Source organism: Pongo abelii, chromosome 6 (genome assembly GCF_028885655.2).
Source record: "Pongo abelii isolate AG06213 chromosome 6, NHGRI_mPonAbe1-v2.0_pri, whole genome shotgun sequence".
Lineage (NCBI taxonomy): Eukaryota > Metazoa > Chordata > Mammalia > Primates > Hominidae > Pongo > Pongo abelii.
Window position 1 is genome coordinate 1955997 of NC_071991.2, and position 15993 is coordinate 1971989.

General features: G+C 59.2%; 1 protein-coding gene across 36 annotated transcripts in view; it reads right to left on the reverse strand.

The window, feature by feature from the left end:
* The window catches only part of MAD1L1 (mitotic arrest deficient 1 like 1), a 414737-nt gene that overhangs the window by 116405 nt on the left and 282339 nt on the right, over nucleotides 1–15993 (reverse strand). For 35 of the 36 annotated variants that reach the window (XM_024241280.3, XM_063725878.1, XM_063725875.1 and 32 more), the window contains one exon: nucleotides 3756–3966. In XM_024241280.3, the coding sequence (XP_024097048.1) occupies nucleotides 3756–3966 (211 nt within the window). Of the gene's footprint in view, nucleotides 1–3755; nucleotides 3967–10261; nucleotides 10340–15993 lie in introns of those variants that run through there. The other variant, XM_063725879.1, reaches the window with a different exon arrangement.

A 15993-nucleotide genomic window follows, 5' to 3' on the forward strand; every position in this document is an offset into this window, starting at 1 on the left:
GCCTCCTCCCTTCAGGGAGACGTCCTTGAGGCACTTCTGTATCATCTGCTGTTTTCCCTGTTCCCTCCTTCCGTGTTCCTGTCGTTCAGACGGTGAGCCATGCCTCTAATGTTCTTACCTCTCTTCTCCCGTTTTCCATCTCGTTGTCTTTACTTTCAGACTTTCTCAACGTTATCTTACAAATCTTCTTAGATTTCCATTCACTGTTCCCTACTTTTGCCTTCCCGCTGCTCACTGCTTTCTCTTGGCGTGTGTTAAGCTGCCCTGTTGTTTGGTTGCTGAAGCCCCGTCTTCTCTCTGAGGCGATCCAGGAGACAGTTTTTAGAGGTTTTCTTCGCTGGGACAGTGGGTTCCCTCCCCGCTGACGCTGTGTCTCTCTGCGGTTCGCTGTGCTCTGTTTTCCCTGCTCGTTTCCTGTCCTTTCCCTTGAGCCGTCTGACAATCCCTGGCTATCAGCTCCTCACTAGGGGAGGGCACTAGGGCCCCAGGGGTACTCCGGGTAGGAGCGTGGAGCTGCCTGCCACGGCTTTCCCCAGGGAGCGATCCATGGGAGCTGTTGAGCTGGGGAACTGTCAACTCCAGGTCCTTCTGGGCTGCTCAGATCCACAGGGAGGTCTTTCCACCGTGGCCTACAGGGTCACACCTGCTGCCCGTGTTCTGCAGGGCACATGGCGGGGGTGTGCGATCCAGGCTCACACCTGCATCTATCAATCCGGGCTCAGTTCAAGCCTGTTGTCCTGACTTGGGCCTGTCCAGGGACCTTACCAGCCCTCTTCAGAGCAGCAGTCCACAAACTCACTGAGCATCTGCGTGGTCTGTAGGGCTGCCTAGCACAGACTGCCGGCCGCCCCCAGGCCTCTGGCTGAGCAAGTCTACGATGAGACCCGAGAATCCACATTTCTAAGAGGCTCCCAGGGAGGCAGCAGCCGGCCTGGGGACTGCACTTTAAGGATCACTGCTCCAAGAATAAACTGCTGGCTTGTTTTGGAGTTTTCATCTTTCCCGGGGAGCGGCAACTGCCCAGGGCACACAGATGGACAGATGGTCCCGGGGACCCGTCTCTTAATTCAGCATTCAAGCCTCCAGATCCACTGTGCTTCAGTCAGTGGCATGCCTCCCCTAACACCACTTGCAGCCAGTTCCTGGGCCGCGTTGGAGTTTTGAGGTGTAACTCAGGTGGGTTCTCAGCTCCACCCGCCGCCGGCTTAGATTCCGGTTTCCTGAGTCTACTCAGTCCTTTCACTGCTCGCCCGCCTGTTCCAGATTCCAAAAGTCTGCCTCTGTATCCTCTCCCTCTGTGGGGTTAGGCCTTACATAAAACAGAAGCCACCACCACTGTGATTTTCAGGGGCATAGACACGAGCTGCATCAGCCACTGGGGCCCGGACGCCTGACCCACCCTCACCTCCTGGCGGCGCCATGGGGCACAGCCCCACCTATCCCAGGCCTCTGCTCATCCTCCCCTTCCTGCTTCTAGGCCACGCTGGCCCTGACTTCTCCATGGTCAGCTCGGACACACCTCTCCAGACCCCCTGCTCCCAATCAGCCGAGGCCCGGGACACCTGTCACAGCCAGATGCCGACCACCTGCGTACCTGAGACGCACAGAGACCCAGACAAGAGGTAAACGAACAGATGAGTGATCCCGAGATGTGCAGAGACCCAGACAACAGGTGAACGAACAGATGGGTGAACCTGAGACGCGCAGAGGCTCAGACAACAGGGGAACGAACAGACAGGCGAACCCAAGACGGGCAGAGGCCCAGACAACAGGGGAACGAACAGACGGGCGAACCCGAGACGGGCAGAGACCCAGACAACAGGGGGACAAACAGACGGGCGAACCCGAGATGGGCAGAGACCCAGAGAAGAGGTAGACGAACAGACAGGCGAACCCGAGATGGGCAGAGACCCAGACAAGAGGTGGACGAACAGACGGGCGAACTCGAGATGGGCAGAGACCCAGACAAGAGGTGGACGAACAGACGGGCGAACCCGAGATGGGCAGAGACCCAGACAACAGGGGAAGGAACAGACGGGCAAACCCGAGATGGGCAGAGATCCAGACAACAGGGGAACAAACAGACAAGCGAATGGGTGCACAGCCAAGGCACAGGCCCATGACAGCAGGGGACGGAAGGCCCCTTCCCAAATCCTCTCCCAGGGTACAGAGCCACCTAAAAATATGGCTCCGAGTCTGCATGCTCAGCTCTGAAACTTGCCAATAACACCTGCAGAATGCAGGGCGGAGAGGCAGCCACGGCTGGACCAGAAGCGGGGCTGGGGACATGGGGGCTCAGGCCCTCACAGCCACAGTGGAGACCGGGAGCAGCCTTTGTGCGGGTGGGGACCTGGAAAGGAGCCCCCGACTGCCATCGGCTCACCCCTCGATCTGGCAACACAGGCCCCCCCTTCTGGCTCTTGTCCTCCAACCCCACCGTGCTACTCCAGGAGGGCAGACCACCCACTAGCCAGCCACCAAGCCCCTACCTGCCGGCGGGGCGCGCCCAGACTCAGGGCAGTCTTGGCTTATGGGGGTGGGGCACAAGAGGGAGGGAAGACCCCACCTAAGACCCTCCCCACAAAGGAGCGGGGCAGAGGACAATCACTCCTGATACATCAGCCTGGGTGCTGGGCTGCAGGCAGGGGACAAGTGACTGCCACACAACCTCTGCACCTGCACGCTCACGGGGAATGCTTTCCCACAGTACAGGGCGCGATGGCAAGTGGGTGGAAAGAAACAGAAGACGGTGTCATCGGATGAAAAGCGAGTCTGAAATCAACTCGAGATGCCAAAGGCCAGAAAGCAGCAGCCTCCAGGCCCCACCACAGATGACCTTGCAGACACCCACAAGGGAGGGGCTGATGGGTGGGTGGCTCAGACTCCGGTGATGCTGCAGATACCCCCCAAGGGAGGGGGCTGGCGGCTGGGTGGCTCAGACACGGGAGCAAGAGGACGCCAGGCCACGCTCCAGGCTGCTGCTAAGGGCTGGACAGGGAACCCTCCCCCAGGTCCCCGCAGAACCAGGATCATGGGGCAGTGCCCAGCTCCCTCCAACAGCAGAGAGCAACACAGGGGGCAGGGGTCTCCTGAGCCCCACAGCCTCCCTGGGGGTGCAGACTGCATGGTGACTCTGGGCTCCCAGCCCTGCTCCTTCAGGGGCACTCCGCAGAGTGGGCACAGCCCCGGCAGCACCCTCCGAGGCTTGGTGTGGGCAGACCCCAGCACCACCTCACCACATCAGGGGATAGGCTGGCGTTCCAAAGGCTGTGGGCCTCACGTAGACCTGGAGGGTGCGGGCAGGCCCCGCTGGCCCTCGTGGAGGCCTCATTCTTCCCTGGGGCGCCACAGGCCTTGGCCACAAAGGGCTCTCTGGACGCCATGAAGCACACTTCAGCTGGTGAGAGATAGACTTGTTTTCGTGGAGGATTGGATTTACTTGTGATTAATGGGGTACATATAAACTGACAAGTGATATGAATTTGTTTAAGGGCCTGAAATTTCAGCCCCTTGCTTCTCCACAGCTGCCTGTAGACTTGGATGGCTCCATCTGTTTGCATAACCCCATGGGGCCATGGGGACACGGGGCCAGGGTGCTCTGCCCCAGCAACCATGAGGCCTGGCTGCCCACAAGGGAGGACAAACCCTCTGGGGATGAAAGGCAGGTGACAGCCTGAGGCTGCCCCAAAGGCGAGCGGATGGACCTACCTACGGAAGGTCGAGGACGGCAGGGGCCGGGGGTAGGGGGTGCCTACCTGCCACCTCCTTGGACGATGGCAGACTCGCGGCGGCAGCCTCAAAGTCGGCTGGGACGGTGCCTCCTCTCTCCATGGCGCGCAGGAGCCCGCGCAGTCGCTCGCACTCCGCCTGCAGCTGGCTGTGGTCCTCGCGCAGGCGCTGCCTGGCCACACTGGTGGGGTTCAGGCTCATGTGCAGCACTTTGGTCCTGCTCTGGTCATAGTCACCCTGCAGGAACACACACAGCACAGGTCACCATGGTCCAGGAAGACACACAGCACGGGTCACACGCAGCATGAGGTCACCATGGTCCAGGCACACACACAGCACGGGTCACATGCAGCACAGTGCTCAGTTCTTTTGTCTTCTTGAGCCTGCCTGGCAGCCATCTCTCCTTGAAGGAGTGGCTCCTTCCCTGTGCTCTGTGGACAAGTGCAGAACCAAGGCCTGGCCACCTGCTGGGTCCCTTCTGCCTAACCACAAGAACAGGGTGAGAGGGGACATGCGGCCCTTGCTCAGCCATGTGCGGTGCTTCCCGGAATTCCACACTCAGTGCCCGGGAGGGAGACTTCCTCTCCTCTGAGGTTCCTGGCTGGGATGAGACTGGGAGCCCGTGTGGCCATGTTCCCATCTCTTCCCTACCAGCCTGGAAGGTGCTCTCCATGCCACAAGAGAAACAAGGTCAACCACACAGAGATGGAAGGCGAAGGAGCCTGGCACCGGCGTGGGTGGCTCAGGAATGCGCCTCGTGACCTGACGTTCCCACGAAACCCAGGGCCGGGATGTGCGTGGCATCCTTGAGGGAGGAGGGCGCCTGGAGGCCCAGCCTGCTGACCTGTGGTGGGTGACCGACCCCCAGCAATGAGCACCACGCAGCCCTGCAGCAGGGACGGCCACTCACAGCAGGGGACAGCGGCCCACAGCAGGGGACAGTGGCTCACAGCAGGGGACAGCGGCCCACAGCAGGGGACAGCGGCCCACAGCAGGGGACAGCGGCTCACAGCAGTGGACAGCCGCCCACAACAGGGAGGTGCAGGGTCACTGCACACCCCTGAGACCTCGCCCTCACACCACACACAAACATCAGTTCCACCACATTCTGTCTCCTGGGAGTAGACACAGGTTCCTCAAACAGGGTTCAGGAAGTGCTGGCTGTAAAGAAAAAAAAAAAAGAGTACAACTGACCTTATATAAATTAAGAACTTCATCCACCAAAACAGTGGAAAGGCACCCACAGAGCAGGAGGTGCTGTTTGAAAATCACATTTCTGAGAAAGGGTTCAGATCCAGAACATACGAAGAACTCAGAAATAACCAAGGGCATATCAGACAACCCACTCTAAAAATAAGCAAAACATGTGAGCAGACACTTCCCAAAGAAAGACGCCCAAAAAGCTGATAAACACATGAAAAGGCGCACACACATGGGCCAGGGCCGGGACCAGAGGTGCACACGTGCGCGAACACACACACACACACACACACACACACACACACACACACACACACGCCAGGGCCGGGGCCAGCGGCGCCCTCACACATGGGCCACGGCCAGGAACAGTGGCACACCGACACACATGAGCCAGGGTCAGAGCCAACAGCACACGCACGCACACACGGGCCAGGGCCGGAGCCAGTGGCGTGCGCGCGCGCGCACACACACACACACACACACACACACACACACACAGAGAGGCCAGGGCCGGGGCCAGCGGCACACGCATACACACACGGGCCAGGGCCGGAGCCAGCGGCACACACACACAGACACACACAGACACACACACAGGCCAGGGCCGGGGCCAGCGGCACACGCACACACACGGGCCAGGGCCAGAGCCAGTGGCGCACGCGCACACACACACACACACACACACACACGGGCCAGGGCTGGGGCCAGCGGCGCACACACACACACGGGCCAGGGCTGGGGCCAGCGGCACACACACACACACGGGCCAGGGCTGGGGCCAGCCGCACACACACACACACACACACACGGGCCAGGGCTCCCGCCAAGCGCTGAGATTCTGCAGCTTGTGGCTGTGAGCTGTGGGGCAGTGAGACTGGATGGGCACCTGCTCCCTCAGGCACAGACACAACCAGCCCCCGTGAGTGAGCGGTGCCGGCCAGCAAGCCAGGCCAGCCCCACGCATAGTAATGGTCTCCTCCCCTTTGGCAATGAGTTCCCGCCACCCTTGGGGCTTCTGCCCACGCACTGTCCTATCTCCCAAAGGGGAACAGGGAAACACATACTGTGTTCAGGACACCCCATGCTCTCAGGAGAGGCCAGTGTGGACACACCCCACAAGGTGAAGAGACCGGGCGCAGTAAGCCTCCAGCCTCCCAGGAGCTCAGGCTGCTGTGGGCCACTATTCTCCAAGTCCCCGAGGCCTGGCCTGGGCTGTGCCCTGGGGGCCTCCCTGGGGCTGGAGCCCGTCGGCCATGGGCAATCGTGGTCCCAGAGCCCAGAATGTGCCTCCAACAGGGAGACAGGAGGGGATGGGGAAGAAGGGAAGAGATCTCACCCCTCCTGGTGCCACCCTGGACTCTAAGACATCCCCCTGACATCACGTCACACAAGCTAACTGCTGGCCCTGCCACCCCTCATGGAAGAGGCCAGTGGAGATGGACATGCTGACCTGGACCAGGGACCTCCGGCCCCATGGCACGATGGCAGAGGCCGCTGCAGAGGGAAGCCGGGTTTGCAGACATGGCTCGCTTGGCCGCTCCCTCTGTGCTTCTCCTGGGAAGGAGGAGGGGAGGGGAAATCCACCCACTCAGGCCCAGGGGAGAGGGAGGCGGCAGCCAGGGCGGGAGAGGATCCAGGCAGCTCTTCACAGGTTTTCTGAGAACCCTGTATTTTCTGAGAACCCTGTAAACCTCAGAGGATGAAGAGACATCTTGTAACTCTGGCTGAATCACAGACTCTTGGGGTTGAAAGGATTGCTGCTTCATCCAGTTTTCATAGCCGCGGTAAGATAACCCAGTGTGCAGAATCCAGCCACCCACAGGCACTCAGGAGGCCCCTCTGATGGGCGGCACTGGCTTTCCGGGGCCTCTGTGGGCTGGACGGCATCTCAACCTCTTCACCATCCTACGGAGCCTCGAGGAGCCAGGGAGGATGCGGCCAGAGGGTGGGGCTGCCTCCTGCGGAGACCAGCCAGTCACCGGGCTGTGCAGTCACCCTGTCCCCGTCCTAACCACGCAGCGCTGCAATTGCACCTAGAAAGCCGCGGGGCATGCAAGGCCAGCATGGGCCCCGCTGACGGAGCTGCGGGCACGGAAACACGAACCTGAATTTCAGATAACTCGCGTGTGTCCCAAAATATTCTTCTTTTGATTTTCTTCAACCCTTTAAAAATGTACAATGGTTCTTAGTTTAGGGGCTGCACAGCAGGCGGGGCTGTAGTCAGCTGACCCCCAGCAAGGACGAGGCCACACGGCGTGTACTTAGCCCTCCTCTGACCCAGAGCAGTGAGACCCTCCTCCCCCAGGCCTCACCCTCCTCTTCCTCCCCAGGCTTCAACACCGCTGACCTCCTGAAGGGACCTCCAGGTGGGAGGAGATAGTCACTGTCCTGGAGGCTGCCCAGCGAGGCCTTGCCTGGCCCCAGCGTCCTCCCACTTAGCAGACAGGTGGACTTGCAGGAGGGGAGGGGGATCAGCGGTGGTGCACCCAGTGCTGGCATTGGACGCAGCAGTGCCTGAGCACGTGAAGTTCCCCGGGGTGGATGTCCTGGCAACGTGCAACGTTCCACGGGCAGGAACAAGAGCCAGAGGCACAGCCCCAGCCCCCAGCCAGAGTGCCCCGCGACCGGCCCATCATCCTGGGGTGAGGTTTCCCCCCTGATGGGGAGCTTGAGGTCCAGGAAACAATTCTGTATATCAGAGGATTTAAGGACCAAAAGCAGGAGCCAGTAGAGATGAAGGAAACCAAATCAAAACAGAGAGAAGATAAAACTGAGCAGTTCTTCTTAAACGCCAATCCTGTCACCCTCTGGCCCCCAGTAGTGCAGTGCACTGCACTGCTGGCCCCGCTGGGGGCGAAGGCTTGGTGTGTGCAAAGCCACCGTGTCTAGGCTGGGACCAACCCCCAGGCTTGTCCTCCTCAGCCACTACGCATGCACCACCAGGTCCTGCTCTCCTGGAGCCACAGTGTGAGGCCAAGGTCGGCGCAGGTTCCCGTGGCCCGGCTTCCACCTGCAGCAGGAGGCCCTGGGTCACGGAGAGCATCCACTGGGCACCTGCGGCTGGGGCTGGAGCGACCTGCCAATGGCACCGCTGACCAGGGCTGAGAACAAGCCTGGGCTCCATAACTGGTGGTGTGAACAACCCACCTCCCAGGAGGGCCAGCAAAGGGGGAGGACGGGCACTAGAGCTCTGTGCAAATGGCAGCACTCCGGGCAGCTACTCGCCTTTCTGTAAGTTCAGGGGACTTTCCCTGCCTAATGCCTGGAGAAGGCAGAGCCCCTAGAGGCAGCACGGGAGGGGCAGACTGGGCACCACCCACCCACTCACGTCCCCACCGTGATTCTGGGCCAGGCTCTTGACCTCCACAGGTTCGTTCCCACCATCCTTCCTTTCTTCCCTCAGTTCATCCACCCACACACCTGTCTGTCCATCTGACATGATTTCCAGGCCCTGGATGCCCTCAGCACAGCTGTGAATACAGTAGTGGAGCTGCCACTCACGGTGGGAGCAGCTGGCATCCCACAGAGGGGCCTCCCTGGGCCACACTCAGCACGTGGAGGGGACATTCCCGGCCCCTCCAGGAGGAGGCCACGCCTGAGCCCCTGGGGGCCCAGGACCTCTGCTCCAGGTGAGACAGGACCGTGCCACAAGGTGGCTGGGGGCAACAGCCAAACTTCCAGGCTGCTGCTATGACCACAGCCTGGGCGGTGCAGAGTCAGGCACACCATTCCATGCCTCGGAGCCCGCGTGCCACACATTTCAGCAGGTGCTGGAAGTGGAGGGGTAATGGGAGCCCTGTGCTGAGGCCCGTCTCCAGGGCAGCCGAGTGTCGGGATGGGAGGACAGCCCTGTGTCCTATACAAACTGCACCACTCCTGCGCCCGCCCCACCAAGAGGAGCCATTTCAAACACACAGGCACCAAAACAGCATGGCAGGAAACTAGGCGGGATCTAGGTGATCAGGAAACATCCCATGTCTCGGATCAGAAGACCCGGCGCTGTCAGGACCAGAGACTCCCAGGGCTGATCTGCACATTCCGTACAATCCCAGGACTCAGCCGGCCTCCCTGAAGAACTGATAAACTGATTCTGAAACTCACATGGAACTGCAGGGGCTCAGAAGAGCTACCACAGGCTTGCAAAGGGGAAACACGGGAGGAAGACTCAGTCTCCTGATTTCAAAACTTACTACAAAGCCACGGCAATCAGGACAGTGTGGCGCGGGCACGAGGACCGACGTACAGACCAACAACACAGTGGAGAGTCCAGGAACCAACCACACGTCCATGTTAAGTGATTCTGAGAAAGGTGTTCAACCATTGTGGAAGTCAGTGTGGTGATTCCTCAGGGATATAGAACTAGAAATACCATTTGATCCAGCCATCCCATTACTGGGTATATACCCAAAGGACTATAAACTATGCTGCTATAAAGACACATGCACACGTATGTTTATTGCGGCACTATTCACAATAGCAAAGACTTGGAACCAACCCAAATGTCCAACAATGATAGACTGGATTAAGAAAATGTGGCACAAATACACCATGGAATACTATGCAGCCATAAAAAATGATGAGTTCATGTCCTTTGTAGGGACATGGATGAAACTGGAAATCATCATTCTCAGTAAACTATCGCAAGGACAAAAAACCAAACACCGCATGTTCTCACTCATAGATGGGAAGTGAACAATGAGAACACATGGACACAGGAAGGGGAACATCACACTCCGGGGACTGTTGTGGGGTGAGGGGAGGGGGAGGGAAAGCATTAGGAGATATACCTAATGCTAAATGACGAGTTAATGGGTGCAGCACACCAGCATGGCATACGTATACACATGTAACTAACCTGCACATTGTGCACATGTACCCTAAAACTTAAAGTATTAAAAAAAAAAAAAAAAAAAGACCGTTCGATAGGGAAAAATAGTCTTTTCAACAAACGCTGCTGGGACAATGTGCTGTCGCATGCCAAAGAATGAAGCTGGGCCCCGCCTCCCACCATAAACAAAAACTAAGTAACAATGGATCCAAGACCCACACAAAGCCCAACCGTAAAACCTGTAGAAGAAAACAGAGGAAACCCTCATAATCTTGGATTTAACAAAGAATTCTTAGCCCAAAGCACAAAGAACAAAAGAAAAAAACAGGTAATCAGACTTTATCCAAACTAAGAACTCTTGTGCTTCAAAGGACACCAATGAGATGCAAAAACAAGCCATAGAACAGGAGAAAATGTCTGCAAATCTATATCTGAAGAACTTACACCTCAACACATAAGGCACTGTCACCAAACGATCCAATGTCACAATGGGCAAGAACTTACATCTGAACACATAAAGCACTCTCACAGCTGAAACAACCCAGTGTTACAACAGGCAAGGCGTCTGCAAAGACTCCTATGAGGACCCAGTGTCACAATGGGCAAGGTGCCTAAAGACAGAGTCCTATGAGGACCCAGTATCACAATGGGCAAGGCGTCTGCAGAGACGCCTATGAGGACCCAGTGTCACAATGGGCAAGGCGTCTGAAGACAGACTCCTATGAGGACCCAGGTGTTACAATGGGGAAGGCATCTGAAGAGAGACTTCTATGAGGTCAATAAACACAGGAAAAGCTGCTTTGCATTGTCTGGCATCCAGAGACAGAAACTGAAATCACAGTGAGGTATCACTTTGCACCCCCAGGACGGCTAGGAAGTCACGCAACAACACGATGACGAGGATGGGGAGAAACTGGAATCCTAGTGTGCGGCAGCCCTGGAGAACAGTCTGGCAGGTTCCTGCAATAGTGGAACAGTTAACATGTGACCCAGCAGACCCCCAAGAGAACCACACACACATCCACCCAGACTCATCTGTGAATGTTCAGGGCAGCTGTGTTCATAACAGCCCCAAAGCGGAAACCACCCAAATGTCCACCAGCTGATGACTGGATACGTAAGATGCGGCCGTGCAGACAGTGGGGTGTTTCAGCCACAAGAAGGAACACAAGGTCCACCAGCCGATGACTGGATATGTAAGATGCGGCTGTGCACAGTGGGGTGTTTCAGCCCCGAGAAGGAATACACCACCGACACCTGCGACCACATGGGTGAACCTTGAACACGGGAAGTGAGAAAAGCCAATCACAAAGGCCATGGGACTCCCTTCCCAGGAAATCCTCGGAACGGCCCACGGGACTCCCTTCCCAGGAAATCCTCGGAACGGGCCACGGGACTCCCCTCCCAGGAAATGCTTGGAACAGGCCACAGGACTCCCTTTCCAAGAAATGCTTGGAACAGACAGACCCACAGAGGCAGGCAGTAGCTGAATGGTGGCTGAGGGTTTGGGGGCACAGGAGACAGCAGGGTGATGGATAATTAGACAGGCTTCCTTCAGAGGTGATCAAAACGTTCTGCGAAGGGTGACAGTGGTTGAACTAGCCGTGGACATAAAAGCCGCTGAACTGCCCCCTTCAAAGGGACGAGTTACATGGAATGTGCGCCGCATTTCAATAGAGCTGTTAGAAATGGCGGGCCGGGTGGGAAGTGAGAAACAGCAGGAAGTGTGGACGCAGCCGCCAGAGCCTGCGGGGCTGAAACCAGCCGCTTCCTTTGCATGTGCCACGATTTCAACTTCAAGAGCAGCTCTCCAGGGGGAGGACAAGGGCTTAGAGGGGCTGCCTGGAGGACTGCCGGGTGAAGGAAGGAGAAACTCTGGGGCTCTGTAAGGAAATGTCCTTACTTGTATCCTGCTTGGGCTGGGGAATGTGAGGCTGAAGGGGCTCCCTGCCCCCAAGACCCTCCTCCTCCACAGCCAGAAGAGCCTCTAGGGCACAGTGGACTGACAATCACCCGCCCCCCCGCCCCCCGTCGGCCCTGTCCCACTCCTGCTGGCTGGGCCCAGACAGCAAGTGCAGTGACCACAGTCTGCAGGACCAGGTGACGTCAGGGTGTGCCCACAGGGCCCTGCCTTGGTGGCTTCTTGGAGCCTGCAGGCCACCTCCGCAGCTGATGGGGACAAAATCCCCGTGAGTCAGGCAGCTGACAGGCAGGGGACCGGCTGGCCTGGCTTCCGTGGCTTGGCACCCCCTGCAAGTGCACAGTGCAGTGGCCACCAAGGGATCCGGGAGCAGAGGGAGACGGGCACAGGCAGCCCCTCGCCTGGGCCGTCAGCCACTGGGAGAGACAGTGGACACCGAGACCCTCCCACTGGATGGGGGCTGCGAGGGGCCAGGCCTCCGCCTCTCCTTGCAGAGCAAGGAAGCAGCACGGTGCCTCAGCGCCAGCTCAGCAGGGGCCCAGCAGAGGCCGGCTGCCAAGGGTGACTGCTGTTGCCGGCGGGACACCCCCATCAGCCTAAACACTCATCTCAGTAGACGTCCTCCCCGCCAGAAGTCCAGCTCCACAGTGACAGGGACTGCTGTCCACCACCGCAGCACCAGTACTGAGGACTGTTCCGGCACAGGCTCCATATGGAAGATGTGTTTGTTGAATGAATGGATGATGATTATTAACACTTACTAAACTAGGATGTGCTCCTATGGGCTTAAAACCAGGCCGCTAGAGTGGTTAAAGTAACGCATGAAGTAAGAGCCAGGAGGTCCCGGGAAAGGGCCTGGAACCCTTCTCCAAGTCGTGGAGAGGGCCCTCTCACTTACTGGGTCGCAGCTGCACCCCGGGAACAGCGGAGGGTGTGGGAGAGGTGCTGCTGCTGCTGGGCCCACCCTGGAGATGAAGGGAAGGAGGGTGAGGGCAGCGGCTATCTGCAGACACCATGGGGTGCCAGGCCTGGCCGGTGCTCTGTGAGCCCTCTTTCATGTATTCTGCTGCTTTCTGGAGGAGAACACAGTCACGCAGCACTCAAGCGACCCCTCGGAGGTGAGGGGAAGGTGGTGGCGCTGGGCCGCAGACCGGGGTTAGGGCTCTGCATGGCGTGGCTGTGACTGGGGGCACCAAGGGGCTCAGAGTGTGGCCTGAGAAGTCTGGAGGCAGCGGGGGAGGGACTAGCAGGGCAGGAGGTGGTCTGGGGGCATCCCAGATGAGGCACAGGCCGGTGCAGTCTCAAGATCCTACTACACAAAGACTCAAGCACTTCCCACCATGGACATACCAAGCCTCCAGCCCAGAGGAAGGGCCAGCGGGTTCTGCACTGGGGCCAGGAGGCAGCGGATGTGGGGTGGGCTCTGCAGCCCAGGAGGCAAGATCACTTCCTCCCAGGCCCCATCTGCCCATCTGCTCAGGGCCACCCCCGCCCTCTGTGCGTTCTGGCAGGACACCTCCCGCTCACAGAACCCACCTGTAACTGCAGGCCCAGGAGGTCAGTGTGAGGCTCCAGGCATGGGGAGAAGCCCCTCCAGTGCTGCCCCTGGCCCCGTGCACCCCACCCACCTAGGGCGCTGAGCACTGTGTGTGCCAGCAAGCAGGAGTACCGTTGGGGGCTGGCACCACTCAACTCAAGCAGATGGGAGATCGAGCAACCTTGCTGGAATCGGCTGTTAGATGACAGCTTCCAGGAAGAAAGGGGAAAAATGGCTATAATCTTCTGCTAAAATTTGTTGCCTTGTTTGATTCACAGCTGAGAAAACTGTTGAGACACTGACGAGAATCTCAAAAGGAAAAGTTTGGAGCCTTCCTTTGATGCGACGGTGCAATCATTGAGTCAACAAAAATCTTTCAATTGCAGAGCGAGCAGGCGCTCTGGCGCTGTTAACCAGCGCGGTTAAACGGAAGAGCCGGCTGGCGGTTGCGGCCGGAGAATGCTGGGACAGGCAGGGCAGATCCCTGGCCACTTGCAGGCCTACTGTCTGTCCAAGCTCCCCTCCAGGCTGGGCCTAGGGTTCTGGAGATGACAGGGCCCCACCTTCAGACAGAGCAGTCTTGGAGGGGTCTGCACAGGGAGAGACAAGTCCCAGAGAGGGTGCGGGTGCTCCCGGGCTGCCTTGTAAGCCCACACCTGTGCCCCCAGGAGGCCTCGGCCTCGACTGCCCGTTTCCCTCTGTGTTCAGGGGACTGTCTGCAGCCCAAGTCCTGGAGGAAGAGGCTGGGTGGTGGCTGGCGTTGGCTCCACCTCTGTTCCCACTGTGAGTTCTGCCCCTAACTCGCCGGCAGATCTCCGTCCTCTCTGGGCCTCGGTTTCCCATCTGTGACGGTGAGTGTGGTGAGTTTCACCTTAAGGAATTTCCTTCCGGCCAAAATGCTCATAAGACCCAGAGCAGACGGCAGGAAAGCCATGAGCCCACACCCTGGTGCGTGCAGGGGCTGGGTGCCATGGGCTCTTGGCTGCCCCGGGCAAAGGAAGTGGCTTCCGAGGGGCCCTACCCTCAAGGTCCCTGCCAGGGAGGAGGCTGCCTCCAGCAAGGCCCAGGCAACACTCGGGGAGGGAGGCGCCTGTCCCCCTGTGCCTGACGCGCATGACGAGAGCAGAGAAAACGCTGGAAGAAAGCAGCGACAAGAGGGGAATGGAAAACACAGTTAAACAACCGCCATTCCTCATGCATATTTATAGATCGTCCGGCCTCAAAATTCAATCAATACCTCTCCCGGCTGAAGGAAATGGCTCGGGGAGGAGAGCAAGGCAGCTCGGGCTGTGCCTGTTGGGCCGGGGCAGGGCAGAGCCAGGCCCACCAAGAGGCAGAGGCAGAGGCAGAGGCTCGGCCTTCCCATCTCCTGCCCGTGGCCTTGCCCGCCGCCCACGGCTGGGTTGTGGGACCTGCCTCTGTAACAAGCCCAGGCAAGGGTCACACCTCCCAGTCCTGCCCTCAGCAGCGGCCTGACCTTGGGCAACTTGCTCAGGGCCAGCAGGAGGGCTGAAGGGCTGGATGCGCCTGTCGCTGAGGGGCCTGCGGGGCCATGTCCCACCTCTTCCGGGAAAGCAGCTCCCAAGCAGGCAGAGGCACGTGGATAGGAGAGGGCAGCCTGGAGCAGATGGAGAAACTGAGGCCCAAAGAGGACAGAGGCCACGCTGCTGTCCGTGACCAGTGCCTGGGAGCAGTGGGAGGATGACAACTGGATGGGGGTAGGACAGGACCCCGGGAGCCCCCTTTCTGCAGAGCCGAGTGCTCCACCATGGGGAGTGAGTGTCCCGGGCCTCGTCTGCGGCAGCTGCAGGGGGAGATGGAGTGGCCCAGGGTCACAGGGCGGAGCCCCTAGAGGCCCCTCCAGCACATGCCCCACGGCCAGGCTCCACCAGAAGTGGAAACTCCCCACAGCCAAGGTGTCCACAGCAAAGCCAGCCTGCGAGTGAGCCCATGCCACCTGCTCCATGGACCCCAGCGAACGCCCCCCACAACCCTCCTCCACCCCCCAGTGGCTGTGTGCTGCACAGCCTCCGCTCAGGGCCCTGCCCAGAGGCTAAGCGAAGGTTGACCAGGGCCTGAGGGAAGGGCCAAAACTTTCCCCAGCGGGACACGCCCTGTGAGCCGGCACGTCTGCCAAACCAGTGGAGCCGGGACACTGGCACCCAGGAGACGGCGCTGAGGCCACCGCACAGCTCCGGGGCTGGCCTTCCTGGCCTGAGACCCTGCTGGGCAACTCCACGTGAAAGGCCAGGGGAGGAGGGAGCTGGGAGGGGTCATGCCTATCCTGGTTCCAGCAAGGGTCAGGGGCTCCTCCCATGACACCCCTGATAAAAGCCTCTGTGGTTCCATAGCAGAGAAAGGGCAGGTGGCCTGCAGTGGCCAGGGAGGACGGCATGTGAGAGTCTCCACTGGTCAGCGGGGCGGGGACAGCATCCCCTTCCTAATCTGGCCAAGGCTGAGACTGGATCACCCTGGGCTAAACTCCTGGGCTCCAGGGGCTGTGCCTGTGGTGAGGAGGAGATGGTCCTGATGGGCACCCAGCAAGGCTGACATCTGCTCCACCTGCCTGGAGCAATCCCTGAACAGAGACGAGATGCATAGCTCTGGAGGGAGACCCAGGCCAGACACTTGTACAACACAGGAGGGGCTGGGCCCGACACACACCGGATCCAGGAAGAAGGACAGACAGCTGCTGCCCCAGGACGCCATGCGGGGCTTCCCTGGACCTGCCAGCAAAGGACCAGCCCAGCTGGGGCAACACTGCCCGGGCCCTGCTCC